We start from the raw sequence: 18,368 nt of genomic DNA on the forward strand, positions 1-18,368 counted from the left end.
TTGGAGCGAAGGAGGCAGATGCTTGGGAAGTTGTCACCGCGTGGAGGAGGGGGAGGTTTGGATGGGGCTGCAGAGGGCAAGCCGGCTGACGACAGAGGCCTGGGAGCGCCGCGCGGCCAGCGGCGGTGGGATCGGGGTGGGGGAGCAGAGGGCCAGCGGGTGCCGCGCCTGCTGGGACTTTCACGGAGCAAAGCAGGTGACGGTCGTAGCCAAAGAAACACAGGGGAGACACTTCCCACCTCAGCGGCTGCGATAAGAACCGGGTTAAAAGAACTTCTGGGGCCATAAGGAAGTCTTCAAATACGCAAACCCTGACCTGCAGTGAGAGAACGTCAGAAGCCCAGTCGGGAGCCTGCCCGGGGCGGTGGGGGCGGGGGGGGGGGGGGGGTGGTGTCTGGGCCGCAGCGAAGAGCCATGAACCTGACCCCGGAGGCCTCGGCTGCATCGGCGCGGCAAACGCCACACCCTCCTGGGAGACAGAGACGCAGCCCAGCGAGACCCCCGCCGCCTCCGGCAGCTCGGGTGCACACGCCAGGGGGACAGGGATCCCAGAGAGCCGGGAGTGGGAGACACGACGACAGCGAGAAGGGGCTCTTCCCCCTTCCTACCAAGGAGACCGTGGGCTCATTCCAGACGATCACGAAAGTTTCGAGAACCCTGAGGAACCACGGGTGAGGCGTGTGCCGGTCCAGCCTCCGTGGCAGGAACAGGACGGGTCCCGCCAGCCCTGAGTCCTCGCTGCTCAGGGCGGCCTCCCCTGGCCCCCACCCACCTCCCTCCTCCATCGCCAGCTCAAGAACCACGTGTCTTTGTGTCCCCATCGGGTTACAAGCTGAGTGGCGCAGGGACCCGTGTCACGTTCTGGTCCTTCCAGGCGCTGAGTAGGTGAGTTGAGTGTGTGGTCAAAGAACAAGGGAACGGCGGCAGCTGACAGCTAGGGCCACGGGGCCGCTCCTGCCCCAGTGTCACCGCAGGGCCCACTGCAAGGGGCGCCTGGGGTCTGAGGCACCGGCTGGCCCTACGGAGACAGCCGCCTGTCACCGGGCTTTGGTGCGACAGACGCTTTGCGCGATGCCGCTTCCTCCTGCAGACTCGCGAGCTCCGCTTCTCCTCGGCCCCAGGCCCGCGCCCCTCTCCCTGGGAGGCCGGATCCATCCAGGTCGGCAGAGCTGACAGCCGGAAGCACCCGCTTGCCCGTCTGAGCCTTGGCGCGGCAACGCCTTGAAGCTTCCTTCCTCGTGTGTCGGACGGTGAGAAATCGAGCGTGAGGTCCAAGGAAAGGCCGTCCCGAGCAAGAGCTTTACGGCCCGGCACAGACGTGACCGTGTCCAGCCGCATCCAGATGGACAACTTCACAGACGGGAGGCGTTTCAGACGGGCATTTAAAAGCAGTGGTCAGATGATGGGGGCTTGGAGACCCTCTGTAAAGCCACGCAGTGCAGAAGCTGTTTTAGGCTCTTCGTGAAGCACAAGCTGTTGTAGGAAACTGTATGGGATTCTGAGCAGTTTCAATTCTTAGCAGCCCCTTTAGAACTTACATCTAAACTCTTCATCTGAAAAGGGAGAGAACCAAGTTGATCACGTCCACACACCAGTCACTCTGAAAGGTTGGGCCAGGCCGTCGGTGAAGTTCAAGTGCTCGTCAGCTTCCAAGCTGTGATCAGAGCGCCGACAGAGACTCAGGCAACGTTTTGTAGATGTAAAATATTTTATTTGTAAATGGTGATCTTCTAAATCTGTGTCCACAAATTCCAAAACCCATAACACTCTGTATACTTCAAAAAATTCAATTTTTGCCAACATTAGATACTATTATACAGAACAGAAAACAAAACGAAAACCCGGTAGGACAAATACTGGTAGGATGTCAGAATATTGTACAAGAGAAGAAAAATATTCAAGAAACAAATTTCATACAGCTATTTATCAAGAGAAAAATATATACAATTGATTTATTCTGTAAGATAAAAATACACCATGCCATATACATTACAAGTTCAGAACTGCATCACTGAATATACCAACAGCTTACAGTCCACTGGAATTGTGCACACAAAAACTTCATTTTATACTTAGCCTGTGAAGTGTCAGTACCAGAATTTTAAGTACAAAATAAAAAGCTAACCTGGTTCAAAATGCTGATTAAGTTTCTACAAGCAAACACAAAACAGTGTGTTTTTTTATTAAAGAAATGTAAACAAACTGTTCATACAAACACAGTTGAAAATTACATCTTCCAAAACCCTACTGCCGGGGTCCTGCAGCTGCAAGCATGGTCACATCTCTCCTTTTTTTTTTTTTTTTTTTTTCCTTTTTCAAATTTTTGTGTTAAATAGAAGACTAGAGAGTTAGATTAGAGTTCCTGCTACATGATCCTAGTATGTTTACATGATTCTTTGTGGCTTGAAACAAAGTTCTAATCAAAACTACTTCTGCTGAAGAAAAATTCAGCCTCCATTTGGGGGTATTTTTAAGCAGTTATTCACAGTTATCACAAATTGTAAGCACAAAAAAACCTGACTGAAGAAGTAGGGATGCAACAATATAATATGAAAAAATCAGTTTAAATTACCAAAACGGCTATAAAAGTTGTAGTCATAGCATACACTCTGTTCTATGAGAAGTAAGGTGTATAAAACAATTAAGTACTAACAGACCGTAGTTTCCAAAAAACCCCGAACACTCTAGGTTGAAATTCTGGTTATTACATAATTATAATGGCGTATTTAATAACAGAACTGTACTGTAACATCCCTAAGAACAGTTTATAAGCACCCGAGCTGCTGCAGAGCCTGGTAGCATTTGGTCAATAACTATTTTTATACTGTATTTTTTTCTCAAAATATTTACACATTTGTACAAAGTAACAGGGTTTGTTAGTTTTGCAGGTAACAGCAGCAGCTTGGCTTTCTTCTAACTTTTATTTAAAAATAGCTTCATTCACTTATTCAATAATAAATACAAAAAGTTTCTCTTATTTTACAGAAATCAAAAACTACAATAAACTGACTCATGGAATCAAGTATTTAAATGTATTTTAGTGCAAGTTATTATCCCTTAGCTCTATCCCTAAGGAAGTCATTCAGTACATTCCTTGTTCAGTGGTGTCTACTTTATTTAAAAACTTTTAAATTAGAGGGCCTGCCCCTTTTTCAGATAAGGCGGTGGCCAGCACTTTGGACGTCTCCCTTTCGCTGGTGATTTCAGTCTTACATTCACAGGAAGGCCCTCTGCCCTGGGGCGGGGCAGGGCGGCCATCGGCTCTTGCCCCAGTAAAAGTTTCTCCTTAGTGAGACTAAAGAAGCATAACGAAACAAAACCCACCCTCAAAAAGAAAAAAGAAAGAAAAGAAAAAGAAAAAAAAGTGCTGGACCATTCTGTAATTCTTTAACCTCAGCAACTTCGGGAAAGTTGCTTCGGTCGGCTTTCTCCTGTGCTCCTCTAACCTAAAGCACGGAGGAAATCAGGACTCCCAGAAGCTAGTTTCCACAAAGTCACAAAACAGAAAACAAAAACCTCTTTCCGTCTGCGAAATTCAAATGCTGTGTTGAATCGCTCCTTCCTAGGGACGAGCCGCCCTCTGAGACAGCGGGGAACGCATCAGTTCATCCACTTCCGGCAGTTCACGGCGCCACAGTGACAGGGGATCTTGTGCTGGTCGTCCTCAAAGTCAAACTTATAGTCATAGCAAAGCTGCCCACAGCAAAGACACAGTGTGAGAAAGGCCTCCCTCTGCCTGCTGCGCACAGCCAGCCCACAGACGGACGGAATTAAAGGAAGCCCTGACGCGTCAAGGGGCCGTGGGACTCAGGTGGGGAGGTGGGGGAACCTCAAGAGGAAGTCGCGGAGCTCGCTGGCCGTGCTCTTCCGGGGGAATCCCGCGGGGTCCGAGGCAAGCGGGAGGCACTATTCTGGGGCCAAGCCGGAGGCGGCGAGGGCAGCCGGTGTGTCTCCACACTGCGCGCCGCGGTGCCGGGCCCGCTGCCCTGGGTGGGACAAGCCCCCCATCCCCCGCCCCTTTCTTGCCGGACGGGGCAACGAGATGGGCAGAGATGAATCGCTCTTGCCCGAGAACATCCTTCTCCTCCATCTTTCCTCACGTACAAGAATATTTAAAAGACGCTGCTCTATTTAGGCGCAACCGCATCATCGTTAATATCTCAGATCAACCCTGCTGTCAGGGTGGACGGGGGTCTGCGTGATTCCCACGGTGTAAGCCTCACCCCGGGACCCCGACCCCTGAGAAACCTGACATGGCCAAGGTCCCTCTGATTCAAATACCCTGGGACACTATTTGCAAAGACTTCCCTTCTGCACCGGAAGGGAACACACCGGTATTTACTGAGTTCTTACAGGAACTCCATGAGGAATTGTTTCTCCTTGTGCGTAAGGCGAAGTACAGGCTGGAGGGCTTACGCGGCCCACTCGGAGGGGCGCGAGCAGGGCGTGGGACTGCCGAGCCTCCATCTGTCCCCACGCCGTGACACCACCCTGGGGTCCTCACATCCTTTCTCTAATTCACTCAAGTTGGTGAGATGTGCAAAATAGGCCTCAGGTCAATTCTTGACTTAAAAAAAGCACATTCCAAAAAGAGGACCAAAAAATACAAGTATAATCTCACAGCTCTGTTCACGTAGGGCTGGGGGCTCAAACCCAGAAAAGAGCCTCAGGCGCCTCCCTCCCTGAAGAGGGGAGGTTCCCCACGGAACCCACACCGCGTGGCAGCCGCTTCCCAGGACACCCCGATTCCAGGCACGGAGCGTACGGCGAAACGCGTGCTCGTCACAATTGTGACAAAGTCAGGAAACGTAAACAAGGCGATCAAGACTTAATAAGGATCCTAACAGGCGACGTGCTGGGCCGAAGTGACCCGTGGGGCAGGGAAAGACACCCAACGAGGCCGCCAAACTGCCTAAGAAGCTGTTGGTGGAAAAGCCTGTGAGCCTGTACTGGCCCTGAGTGTGAGAGCAGCCACGGGGACCCCCAGATTTGCCGCCTACAGCCTCAGGGTGACCTCACGTGAGCCACGATGACCCCGGGGACCACGAGGCACCAATCCCGTGATATTCTCGGCCATGAGCTCGACGACGGGCATCATTTTAAAGAGAGGGTCACGGAGCCGAAGGGACAGCACGGGGGTCGAGAGGAGCCCGTTCACACGAGCGACGTGGGGACGCGGAATCTGCAGGGCAAAGACTGTCGAACCGTGATGTGTGGGGTGGCCGAGGCTGACCTTCCGGGAGGAGGGCCTTGCAGCAGCGAAGGACTGCAAACCGCTGAGCGGATTAGGTGCGGCCCGCGCTTACCTCTTCCCCCTTCTGGATCCTCCGGCTGGAGCTGATGATGATCTTGTGTCCTCGCTCGAAAGTCACCACCTCGGCCACACAGTTCGGCGCGCACGAGTGGTTGATGTACCTGCAAGCCGCCGTTTCAGAAACGACTTACTGTAAGACTTTGCAAGAAGCTTTTAAAAAAAAACCTTTCAGCTCACAGGGAAAACTTTTTCTAATTACATTTCTATCTATCCATTAATAGAATATACACATTTTCTTTGCTGTTGGCTGCACGGCTTGTGGGATCTTAGTTCCCCGACCAGGGTCTGAACCTGGGGCCCTGGCAGTGACAGCGGAGAGTCTTAACCACTGGACCGCCAGGGAAGTCCCACACATACAATTTTAAATAAAACTTCTCTCCATGACTGAAAGGCCCCAGTGAGCGCACTGACCCATCACACCTCCCGCTCAGACCCCGCCCCATCGCGCCTCCCGCTCAGACCCCCCTCACCTTGCAGGCCCTCCCGTGAGCGTGGCATCGATCACGTGGTCGTTGTCCATGCGGAACATGTACACGCCTCGGTTCTGAAAGAGAAAGAGGTCAGAACCCCCTCTGCGTTCCCGTCCACGTGAGGGGGCGAAGCCGGACTTTTGCCGACACGCACCCCGGTCACACTCGCGGGGACAACACGCCAGCCCGTCAGGTGACGTCTACAAGCTGTGAACGGAACCAACATGTTGGCAGGTGGCCTGTGAAGCCAGGCGCATCAATCCAGCCACATCCTCGCTGACAGTAAGACGGATGGAAAAAACAGGAGGAAAATACAAAAATCCAGACGTGGCTCTGTTCGACACTGCACTCCCACCAGCGTGACGGTCCGATCCGGGCCTGCGCCGCAGCTGTCGGACGGCACAGGAGGGGTGCGCGCTCACCTGGGACTCGTAAAGCTTCTCCTTTCTGTTGGCGACTTCGTTCCGGATGATGGTCCCGATGTACTCGATGACCATGGTGTGCTTCTCGATGTCCCGAGCGGCGTACAGGCCCAGCCCCTGAGGAAACGCACGTGTACACACCTCAGAACCACTTGGCTTCCAGGGGCAACTGGCCTGCAGCCTCTCTCGCACAAAGGTACCACCCAAGCCACACTGAAGACCCCACCTGAACTCACCTGACCTTCTCACTGACCACACTCTCACCTGAACCCTGAACACTGGACAATCTTCTCACCTACTTGTCTTTGTATCTTTTCGACACTAAACTCTTAGGGCATTTTTACAAAGTGGTACTGCTGACTGGCTGGGCACTGCTCCTAACTGGCTCTCTCATCTTGTGTGCAGTATCACTCCCAGGTCCCACCAACTCAACAGGCTAATGGCTTCTGCTATTTTTTTTAACCCACCATTTCTAAAAGGACCTGACATAACAATAAGCTTACAGAACAGAAACAGGGCTAACTATAAGGGATTATTATAATTTGAGTTTCTGCATTCTCAGCTAAAACTGACCAGATCCCCACCAGACTCGGTCCTCACCAAGCACCACCTGGGGGCACACAGTACAGGGTGTGCTGTTGTTAGAAATTTTGGTATGTGAATTGAATTAACTTCTGAAAAAAACCACTTATGCAATTTAGCTGTTCAATTCCAGATGAGACTCTGAGCTGAACAAACTAGAACACACAGAAAGAATCTGTATGGAGATGAATACAGTTTGGCATAAGAGACAAGAAGGTCAGTGGAAATGAAGAGAGAATCCAAACAGACCCAGGCACGCGTGAAAACTTAATGTACAGTAGTTTGGTAGTACTAAAATTCAGTTTAATATGGATGGGTTATATACATTACTAGGTTGGCCAACAAGTTCATTTGGGTTTTTCCACAACTCTTACAGAAAAACCCCAACGGACTTTTTGGCCAACCCAATACTAAATGGTGCTTCCACAACTGGTTATTCAATGGAAAGAAAATAAATTTGTCTTAAACATAAAGAATAAAATTCCTGAAAGAAAAAAAACAAAGTACATATGCAACCTACAGTCTTAACCAAGAACAGAAGCTACAGAAAATTATACGTGCGACTATATAAAAATTAAAACTCTTATAGGAAAAAACATACCATACTTTCTGGTAGGTATCTTCCCCTACAAAACATCCTTTGCCTAATAGTGCAAGTTCTTATAAACTGCACAACGGACAAAGGTAGTTCACAGAAGAGCAGACCCAAGTGGCAAACACGAAAAGTTGCAACCGAGGTGACACTGTCGGTCTATGCTGAATAGGCTGGCAAAAATACAAAAGGGCGGTAACACTACCAACGGGAAAACAAGAAAAACAGTCTCATACACTGCAGGAAGAAGTGGGCAATTATAGCCTTTTTAGAAAACAGGCAATGTCTGCTAAAATGAAAAGTACATGTACTTCTAACACAGAAATCTCACTTTGGGGCCTACACACCACTGAAGTGAAGTTACCAATACATGGGGATATCTGTACAAGATATTGATGGCAACACTGTTTGTTGTGGGAAAGAACTGGAAACAAAATACAGGCTCATGAGCAGTGGGGTGGTTTCATTAATTACAGTTCATCAACATCACGGAGCATCACAGAGACATTCAAGAGAATGAATCGCGGCTACCTCAGTTGTTCTAGAGGGGTGTAAATATTAGTGAGAAAAGGAAGATGCAGAAAAGCGTAGATAAGACAATCCCACTTTTCCATACGCACACAGATGTGTAGGTAGTGTTAAGAGAAGAGCAGGGAAAAGACACAGGACACTTACTGGGTCGTTAACATGATTACCCGGGAGGTGGATGGAAGGGAGGTGGACAGGATGGAGGAAGAAAAAAGGTGACCAAACATCAAAAACTCTCAAAAACGCTTCGGGTTAAAGATGACAGACTGAACGCAGGCAGTTAAGAAACCCTTAACGTGACGTAAGGGAGCAAAACCAAGACTGGAGACCAGGGATGGTCAGAGTGAACGAGCTGTTTGGGAACATTTTAAACGGGGAAGGAACTGAGCGGAGGAGGAAGACACCACTGCCTCGAGTGGAATCTTTTGAGGCTCCATTTCTGAGGCAACAGCAAAAAGACCAGGAAGACCCTGCATTCGTAATATGAAAGCAAAGGTATCAGATAAAAAGATCAAGAGCAGAAAGCTCAGACAGCAGATAAAGCAGAAGCAGCTCAGGACGAGGACAAGGAACCAGAAACAAGGCCACAGCAGGAGGGCAGACCCGAGACAGAAGCCTTCCCCGGCGGCGCCAGAACCGCTGCGGGCCCCACTCAGGGGCCAGGTTCAGTAAGGCTGGGGACCCCAAACCCGCAAACCCCCAGCTGATGCCGGTGCTGACGGTCTGTATTTGTGTACAGAGAGAAACAGAGGTAGGAATCTGCAAAAGAATTAACCAAAAACATTTCTCAGACTGATGGCCACACTGCTTCAGGCTGAAAGGGCTCACCAGTGGGGAAAGCAATAAATAAAAATGACCCTAACCCAGGCACATTTTGGTAAAAATTCGAAATATCAAGAATCAAGAGTAGATCCTAGAAGTTTCTACAGAAAGAAGAACGTCAATGAATACAGACAATGTGTAAATCAGGTTTCTATGTGAAGGGACCGCCCTGGCTCCTGAGGGGACTGCACGGGAGGGACGGGCAGGCCTGCAGCAGTGCCTGCAGGTGAGCCGGGCAGTTAGAACAGGCAGCAGAGCGGGCAGTGGATTTGGGGAAACTCTTCTGGGAGGAAAGAAGGCAGCAGGAACCGATGATGCTTTGGGGTCTGGGGTAGTGAGGCCAGCGCGCTCGGTTAGGAGATGGTGACACTGCTCAGCGATATGAAGGGCCTGGAGGGTGACCAGCCTTTGAGACGGAGGACGCTGGCAGTGTGAGAGCTCGTAACTCCATCCTGGGCCTCCAAGGGGAGATGCCACATAGACATCTGTTTCTTCAGGAAGTGTGCTTAGCCTAGAGATGGCTTTACCTGTAAGGTGTTCCACCTTCTATCCATCAGAAACTACACGATGATTTCATGAAGAGAAGCTTCTGAAACTGGGCACCTTTTGAAACTATTTTCGTTTGTATTTTTCACAAGTGCCTTGAAAGAGCCCTAGTGAGCGCGCCGCGGATCCCATGTGTGGAAGATACAGCACTCCCCGCGTCCCGTGAGCCCTCATCAAGAGGTACAGAGAGGACGTCCAGAAGCCGTCCTTTCACGCGGGGGAGTAAAGCATCCGCCCTCCAAGACCGCGGACGGAGCGGCCGGCGCCCCGGGCTGACGGGGTTTCTCTCCCTGCGGCCCGCGGTCTCCTGTCTCATGTGCCGGATGCCAGCACCCTCCGAGCCCACCTCCCCTCCTCCCAGAAGCCAAGCCCCACTCACCTGAATCCGAGACCGGGCCAGGTACACGTTGGACTTCCACTCGGTTTTCATCTTGCGGTACTGCGACGACTTGGAGTGGACGAACTGCTTGCTGTAAGGTGCGCTCAGCTCCCCGGTGACTGTGCTCTGGAACGACTTGGAGGCACTGGTGCTGTTCAGGGTGTGAGGCCTGTGGGGCGACGGCGTGCCGACGGGGACACAAAGGGAGAGCGGAGACACCTCTGAGGGGCCCGGCTGGTTCATGCTCTCACTGACAGCACACACAGGGAAAGCCGCCTAGCTGGCGCGGCCGCACAGACACAGCCAGAGGCAGCGGGTTTGTAAGCAGCAGACAGACCAGGCACAGAAAACCCCTGAGAGGCCTGGAACCCCCGGGCTGTACTATGTGAAGTCAAAACAAAATACCTTAACACAAACCTCTTGACGTGGGCACTCATTTTAGGTTCAGAACGGGCACAACCTGTGGGGTTGACGGCCAGGGGCAGCTCCATGAGAGGGTTCCGGCCGTATCGGAAGGTGTAGTTTTCACACGCCTCAACCCCAGGGAGCTGGAAAGAAGCAAAATAAACGAAAAATTAACTCACCTGATCAAGAGCACAGGCAATCTTGAGCCGGCCAAAGGATGGCCCAACTTGAATTCCATGAAAATAACTTGTCAACATTTTCAAAATGTTGGTAACAAGGGGCTCTTTCAAGCCACGTTAACAGCAGCAGCCTGCGCTCAGAACCTGACTGTGTACGATGCGCTTACCACCCTCGGGGGCCTGGGAGCACAGCTATAACTTCAGGTTAACTCCTAAAACCATTCGTGCTAAAGGTCTTTTCTAGAATATGTTTCTTGTGGACACTGTCTTCTGGAGACATGACAGATGCATATCGTTTAGGCAGGGCTCCACCAAAGAAAGCAACTGGGTACAGTACTCAGTGGCTTTCGGGGTGTCCACTGCTTCTCTGAAGAAAACCCACCAGTGACTTTTTTCTTGAGAACAATACCTTATAATCATGCAGTTTTCCAAAAGCGCTGTGTGTAGACTCACTGGCATACGTGCTTGTAACAAGCAGGCATCAGACAGTAAGGGCTCGTGAGATCCAACTGTGCTCTGGTGACCAACCCTGGGCCCCGGGCAGGAAAGTGGCCATTAACACTGGGTGGTAAGCTGCCTCACCAAGTGAGCACGGAGACGCCTACGACTCACCGATGCCTCGTTTTCTTTCAGAGCGACAGGAGTTCACCCCCGACAAAACCACTACCTTGAAGTGTTGTGAGAGTGACAGCCCCGTGTTAAGTAAGGTGCGTCGTGTGAGAGGGGGTGGCTCTCCGGCCTCGGCCCCGGCACTCACTGATTCCGCGATCCGCGCCACCGCAGAGACGGTCAAGCCGAAGAGATCCTCCCCTTTTAAGTAGGCTGGGAAGAGCTGCAGCATTTCCGACTCTTTTCTCACACATGCCACAGGCTCCAAAATCTTATCCCAAACACCTATGTATGGACAAAAAGATATTTTTTTTTTAATGACAAACTTGCTCTTAGCTAAACAGAGAGGAAAACAGGATACAGTATAAAAACAAGAACGAAACGACCAACCGCTCACGAAGACTTACCAGATCCAAGTTAAAGCCCGTGGGCAGTGATCTAACAAGCCTGGTATACTACCTGCTTATTGGATGGCAGTAGTTTTAAAGACTTTATGAAGCTTGGGGGAAAAGAATATGTTACATTAAGGAAATTAAACAGGAGAAGTGGAAAAGAAAGTTAAATATAACTGAAATTCATACAAGTAGTTAAAACTCACTTTCATGCTGGCCAAGCAGCATATTAGATTTTCAAATGATTAATCCAATTAAGTAGTATCTGTAGATATATCCTTTTCTCTCAGAGTTAAAATATGAAATTGATATTTTCAATGGAATTATCTTTAGAGCATTTTCATACTTTTTAAAAAGAAAACTGCTAAACTTGGAAAAAAAAAAGCAGTTCTGCAGCACTTTCTACATCAATAAAAATGACAATCTAGGCTTAACCCTAGAGGCCGAAATTAAGTCTCATTTCTGGCTCTAAATCTGTTTAATATCTGATGCTCCTGAGATAAGACAATATGGCTTTAAATACAGTTCCCACCTTCTAGGTGACATTAACAAGAGGGTCCCCAATGTAAGTGACAGGCAACCTTTATCTGCAAATCATTCTCCTATTTATTTTATAAACTCTGTTGGAATAATATATATTCTGATTTAGAGTAATTCTAGCAAGTGTTTAGAAAAAGACAGCAAGGTTTGACAATACAAAGAAGTTAAGACTTGCATTTGTAAATGAAGAATCCACACCTGCTGTGACAAAATATGAAACAGACGTGAGGAAAACCATGGAAATACTGACATAAAACATTCATTAGCCTAACCCTGGAGTGACAGGCTCGGCGGAGCCTACAGGCGGGGCCTCACCTTTGGGTGAGGTGTCACTTAAGACGAGATCTTCGTGGCCTTGCTCCACGATTCTGATGACGAACATGGGGCGCCCGTCCTTCTCCTCGATGGAGCACAGGTAGCGACAGCGGCGGTTGGCGTAGCGCGTGCTCCAGTACAGCCGGCTGGCTTCGTAGCCCACGGGGAAGAGTGCTTTGGGAGAGTGGAACGCTTGCATCTGCTGTGGAAGCAGCTGGCCGATCGTGTGGAAGATGAGGCTTCCCACACGGAAGGTGTGGTCACGCTCTCCCCGCTGCACGATGCTGGCAATCTGTCGTACCTCATCACGCTGCACGTAGACCCTCCTGAAGACGGCAAAGTAACTTAATTCCTGCTCATGAATTCCCTTTGGTTTGTGCATGGGACAAAGCATAGTTTTATCTTTAAAAAACATGCATTGTGCTTTAATGGCGCAAGTAAAGTGATAAATGTTGGTGCATCGAAATCTGTGACACCCGCTGGTGGCCCCCATCTTATGGCAGAAGACACATTTCATCTGTAGGCCTCTCCTCAGGGCTAGCTCCACGTTTATTAAGGCACCAGCCTGGGTCTCGTACACCTCCGTGGACCACAGGGCACAATTCAAATGGACCCACAGGTCCAAGTCAAGGTTGAGCAGCCTCGCCGGTCCGTCTGTCAATCCATCGCCTTCTTCGTGACAGAAGCAACACTTCCGATAGTCTTTGGGCACAGGATCGGGTTTCAGGGAAGTGCCCAGGTTCTTCAGAAACTCGTCAATTTCATCTTCACACGGGGGTCTGAAGGTCCCCTTGGGGATCACGATGTGGACGCTCCACTTCTTCCACTTCATCCCCCTCCACTTTTTAGTGATCGGCCTACACTCTTCAAACCCACCGTGGACAGTCCGTAGCCGAGGCTTTAGCTTGACCGTCACCTTAAGCTCATCTGGCTTTGCCTCCACTTTGGCTGCTTCCAAAGCAGGAGGGAAAGTGATGGGCGGTGACGCTGGGGGCGAAGCTTTTTCCTGGAGCTGTGGCAGACAGTGCACGTCTAAAGTGGAGATGTTGTTACTGTACTGATGAAATGCTCTGGAAGGCGTCTCTTTTATAGGCGAGTGTGGCAATGAAGGAACGGATTCCTGCACAAAAAAAAAAAAAAAACACGAGAAAGAGTTAATTCCAAAGCCCCCAAGGCAATTCTTGCTACAACAAGAAGCCAAGCAGCAGGGTTCCATCAGCAGGGTGTTTGGCTCTGGGTCTGTAAGTAAGAGGACTGGCGCACGGCGGAGGTCAGTGCTGCGTGCCCGTGGTGCTCGCGTCTCGACAGAGAGAGAGTGTGTTCTCTGCAAAGCTCTAACGCTGGAGGGTATTCTGCTCCTAAAACTTTTCATGTCACGGGAGCTAATTTAATTTACAAGACGGAACAGCTTTTTGTTAAACCAAATAAGAACTCCGGATCATAATTTTCTATGAGCTCGTCCCACCCACTGAAATTCCTGTTTGTTAATCTTAGGCTTAATTAATTGGCATAAGTGTGAAAGATGGGGAAGAAGTCCCCTGTCAACAAACAAATCACATTTAACTTTTCTCAGAGGTTGCCCGGCTCCCATCCAACTGCTGAAAGGGCTGAGCTGAGACAGAAGTTCCATTAGTTTCTTTTAAGATACAAAGTGTCGTCATTAGCAAATCAACAGCGAACCCACCTTCTCATGCACCCCACCCTACACAGCTCTGAAAAAAGACGCAAGACGCGCCTCACAGGAAATCTAGAAGCAGGCAGACACTGCACACAGACTCACGAGATTATGTGGTGGGAAAAAAAATTCCTTCTCTCATCTAGGCTGATATATTTTAAAGTATAAATTTATTTGGCAAGTAGCTTGAATTTTATTACACTGGGCGCTACTGCCTTTTTAAGAAAATAAGCATCTCCAGAACATTCTTCTGAGAAAGACGCAAGAGCAATGATGTGGAGGGAGGAGAGACTATCACAGCATGGGAAAAACTTCCTTCAACGCAAACGGTTAAAAACGTATCGTCCACATCAGCTACACACCCAAAGATACACTTAAATCACACAAAAAACAAACAGACCTTTTCCAACCTGGTACAAGACAGATACTTTCCCCCCAAAATACATGAATAGACCTGAACTGTGGTTGTGAACAGGTTTTCCCATTGGGACAAGATCACTAAAGCAATACTTTATAGTTGTGATTAAATTAAGGTATTTGTAATTAAATAAGTAAAATTACAGATTTTAATAGTAGTGTTTTATTCACTTCTGACCTGTTAAGACATAGTTCAAGTCTGCCCACTCTTGCTGAATAAGCTCAAGTTACTTAGTTTGCAGTAACGGCCTGGACCAAGCACTCCTTCCCAACCCGGGGAGCATCTGCTCGGACTCCCCGGGGGGAGCTCTGGGTGGGGGAAGCGGACACACCCCCAAAACACAGGCGCCACTCGACGCGGACCGCTGACTGAGCTGCCCCCGTCCTACCTTGCTTTCTGAGGCTTCTGCTTGTGCCGCTGACGAATAGAGAATAAAGCAGTTGTTACTACAGAAGACAATGTCCTTCTCCGCTCTGCTGGAGCTGTCTCGGGAGCCCTGAAAAGCAAAGAGAAAGGTGTGGGGAGCTCGACAAGTCGGGATCTAATAAGAACAAGATCTGCACGGGGCTGGGTCTGTTCTGTTCAAAGTGAAAGCAGCAATCCTAAAAGCAGTACAAAGGTAACTACGAGCCAGTATTTAGCATATAATAATTTAGCCACAGAGAAACTACCTTTGCAGAAATAAACTTTACTTTCCATATTTCACCGTTTAAAAATAACGCGGCTCTCATCGGACCCCCTGAACAGGCTGCTGTAGCTACTTGGTTTTAAGCTCAAGCACATGAAACATATGCCGATGGCGACCGCTGGGGGAGACGTCTGTGGAGCCCCAGAAGCGACTCCTCCTGATGCAGGAGCAGGCGCTGCCCAGGCACGGCGGGGGTGGGCGGAGACCCGGGGGTCAGGGGAGGGATGTGCGAGTACCTTGCTCACAAAGGCCGGGTCTCTGGCCGGCTTCCTCACGCCGTGGCCCAGAACGACGACATGACAGTGGCAGCACCACTGTGGCCTGAGAGCCGCACTTTCTGTGACACCGTGACTAGTGCCCGCGCACCCAGAAAGGCCTAGAGACAAAAGGTGTTCATTAGCGACTAAAGCCGACCACTAACAACAGGGGTCCGGGGTGCAAAGCTGTATGCACCAACTGACTGCAATACGGCTCATTTAATTTACCACACGTTAGTCTTTTGTAACTGATAAAAATCTTATTTTCTAAGCAGTGGTTATGGGGCATCTATTACGTGCATGACACTGGGGTACAAAGAAAGGAAGCTATCCTCACACGGCTGGGACAACACACTGGGCTGTGAGAAGTGCGGAGGGAAACTGGGACGCGCGGAGGGTCGTCTCCAGTCTCAGTGCAGAGTGAGTAGGGGGAGAGAGAATACTTTTGCTCCAGGGTGAAGAGGGTACGAAATCTCTTATGAACGATGAAGAGGTATGTGAACGAGAGTCTTCAATGAGCGTGATTTGGAAAGTCGAAGAGGGATGAAGAAGTTCCAGGGCCAAAATAAAAATGCAAGCAAGGACGCAGACTGGAAAGCGTGTGGCGATCTCAGAGCACGTCGCTCGCGTGGCCATGAAGGCAGGAGGGAGAAGCAGGGAGAAAGCAAGGGTGACAGAGCAGCCAGAGGCTGAGAGTTCAAACCCAACACGAGCAACTGTCAGCGCGGCTCAAGGGCGAGACGTGGGGAGAGGCTGGGCTCTAAGAGCAGGTGAGGACGGAAACAAGACGGCCAAGAAACTAGGGAGCGAAGAGGCGGGGAGAGCGGGGTGAGGGGGAGGCCAGACGGGAAGATGGGGAGGGAAGGGACGCCACACAGGTGCGAGGAACGGGCCCACCTTTCAGTGACGGGGAAGGTGTGAGCGCACCTACAGAAGAGAGAGAGGGGCCCCGGAGATGCCGCAGAAGGAAAGGGACCAGGAACACGGGCAGAGATGGCGGCCTCGTCTGCACAGTGTGACACAGCGCTAAGTGGGAGGGGAGGCTCAGGCCGCAGGAGAGCAAACGCAGCTCAAGGGTAAGCAGAGCGCTGACAAGAGGGTGTGACGTAGGCCCCAGGCACTAAAGGTCCAGTCACGCCTCAGAAGACAGCACCCGGGTGGGGGGGGGGGTGGCTAAGTCACCAAGGACTGCGTGCCAGCACGTGACCTGTTACTCCCCTAAAATCAAAGCGAGATCTTAAAGAGAAGCGGCGTAACTTTTGAATCAAGAACGAATCTGGGGTCAACAAACTGGAAACCAGCTCACCATTGCTTGCTGGAGGGAAGGGCACAGTAGGCTGCTTCAGGTGGTAAGAGCTGGCTAGTCTGGGAGGGTTTGCAGATCCTGGTGGAGGCCCACGAAGAAATAAACGCTGTCGATACTCCAAACCTGGGTTTACTCTGTGGCTACTGACCAAACCCACGGATGGAACATCTGGAGCATTACTAACCTCGTAGCTGTTAGGGATCCGAACGTGGAGGAGGTCGGAGAATGCAGCCACAACACTGCTAATGTTCTAAAACAAAATGGCAAATGCTGCATTACCCGCCCAGAAGGCCACAGAGAACCACTGAAGAACAACTCACGTTAGGATAAATGCTATCCGCACGGTGCATACGCCTCAAGCAAATCCAACCATTTTTATTTAGACTTAAGAGCCTCGGGGGGTAAAAAGGGTTTTAATGGGCCAATACCCAAACAAAGCTTCCATATACAGAAATCCTCATACAGGGATTCCAATTAATGTTAAATATTTGAGAGAACGTTAAACTATCTTAGACATTTTAACTCAAGGAATGAGTTAAACCTTGTCATGGTTTTTACAGCTGGTCAGAAGCTTCCTTCAAGTGGACCCCCCCCCCCCAGCTCTGGGCAGAAGTCTGACACAGTCCACGAGAACACACCACTGCTATGTTCTGCTGATGGCCAAAACGCCCTGCCAACAGGCTATGAGTCTGGTTGCCAACGAAACATCATCAAGAATTAAGAGTTTGAAAAAACCCTCAGCCATGTACTAGTGTTTGATATGAGCAGCTGCTTCCTGAACATAGTGCTTCTGGAAAACTTTCACTGTTGACAAAGCTCTTCACTGCTTAATTTTCTACGTGTAAATAGTTATCAACTCTCTGAAGAGTTCTTACCATTATACATTCTTTAGTAAAACAATGAGATCTCTGACTTCAATTTGCCCTTTCTGTCTTGACTGAGGCTGAGATCAATTTCTAGTACTCACAGCAGCGTAGATGTCTGAAGGGACTGCTAAGCCAAGCCCTAACTTTAATCTTTATCTGCGATGACCCAGCTGTACGTGTCATTGTGAGCCACCTGACACTCCTTTAGGAATGGGTAATATTCTACAACGTCCAACAGCCAGTCCATCTTTACCTCAGCAGCTGTAGGATGCAGAGTGATTGCCACAGATATGAGACCCGATCGGGGACCATTTGGGGATGCACCAAAAGGTGACGTGAAAAATAAAGTGCCCGGCTCAGTTTTGATGTCATTCCTTCTAGATTCCAACCCTTAAAAAAGGAAGAATGAGTTGAGTGTTAACAGCTTTTCTAAACATTCATATCAGCCAGCCCCCGCACTGCACTGCGCCCCCTACCTTTCCCGGTGCCGCTCGGGAGGATTGGAATGATGGGGGATGGCACGGGCTCCGGAGGCTCCTCTTTGACCAGGGACAGGTCTGGGTATCTGCTCACTTCCATGCCGACCACACTCTCAGGAGAGGACGAGGGCACAACACTGTCAGGGGTGTCCCGGTCACCCCCATGGTCCTGTGTCCTGGGAGCAGAATAAATACACATTAGCAGGCGCAAGGCTGCTGCTGGGGGCTTCCCGCACCAGCCCAGCCCTGTCTACGTGTGAGACCTTTGGACAGTGACAATAACCTGAGAAGCCAAAGATTCAGTTCAGGGCCAAACAGGAAATCTCTTGGGAAAAAAATAAGAAATATGTTTAACTATAAAGTAATTTAAATGGTATGTTTCCTTCTGACTAAAGCTTTAGCATCCAAGTTTAAAGACCTGCCAAAGGAGGAAGACGTTCAGATTATAACACAGCATAGAAAGAATGGATACTCACACCTTTGCAAAGCTCCAGATCACTGAGACTAGGGAACACTCCTGTAGCTGAAAAAGGAAAGAGCAGTCCACCACACACCCAGGCCCGCGCGCACAGACGGGAACACTG

The 18,368-nt window shown here is 49.9% G+C and overlaps 1 protein-coding gene across 13 annotated transcripts in view; it reads right to left on the reverse strand.

The window, feature by feature from the left end:
* Nucleotides 1-2,288: 2,288 nt before the first annotated feature.
* Nucleotides 2,289-18,368, reverse strand: part of KMT2C (lysine methyltransferase 2C) — a 216,032-nt gene continuing 199,952 nt past the window's right edge. For 7 of the 13 annotated variants that reach the window (XM_029233804.1, XM_029233802.1, XM_029233808.1 and 4 more), the window contains 13 exons: nt 17,782-17,960; nt 17,559-17,695; nt 16,440-16,689; nt 15,113-15,252; nt 14,577-14,684; nt 12,096-13,215; nt 10,997-11,133; nt 10,061-10,203; nt 9,656-9,824; nt 6,207-6,323; nt 5,785-5,858; nt 5,307-5,415; nt 2,289-3,693 (listed from right to left, as the gene is read on the reverse strand). In XM_029233804.1, the coding sequence (XP_029089637.1) occupies nt 3,601-3,693; nt 5,307-5,415; nt 5,785-5,858; nt 6,207-6,323; nt 9,656-9,824; nt 10,061-10,203; nt 10,997-11,133; nt 12,096-13,215; nt 14,577-14,684; nt 15,113-15,252; nt 16,440-16,689; nt 17,559-17,695; nt 17,782-17,960 (2,776 nt within the window). In that variant the 3' untranslated portion in view covers nt 2,289-3,600. Of the gene's footprint in view, nt 3,694-5,306; nt 5,416-5,784; nt 5,859-6,206; nt 6,324-9,655; nt 9,825-10,060; nt 10,204-10,996; nt 11,134-12,095; nt 13,216-14,576; nt 14,685-15,112; nt 15,253-16,439; nt 16,690-17,558; nt 17,696-17,781; nt 17,961-18,368 lie in introns of those variants that run through there. The other 6 variants (XM_029233798.1, XM_029233807.1, XM_029233809.1 and 3 more) reach the window with 3 other exon arrangements.

This window comes from Monodon monoceros, unplaced genomic scaffold (assembly GCF_005190385.1).
Source record: "Monodon monoceros isolate NGI ecotype Baffin Bay Population unplaced genomic scaffold, NGI_Narwhal_1 Super_Scaffold_2, whole genome shotgun sequence".
Taxonomy (NCBI): Eukaryota; Metazoa; Chordata; class Mammalia; order Artiodactyla; family Monodontidae; genus Monodon; species Monodon monoceros.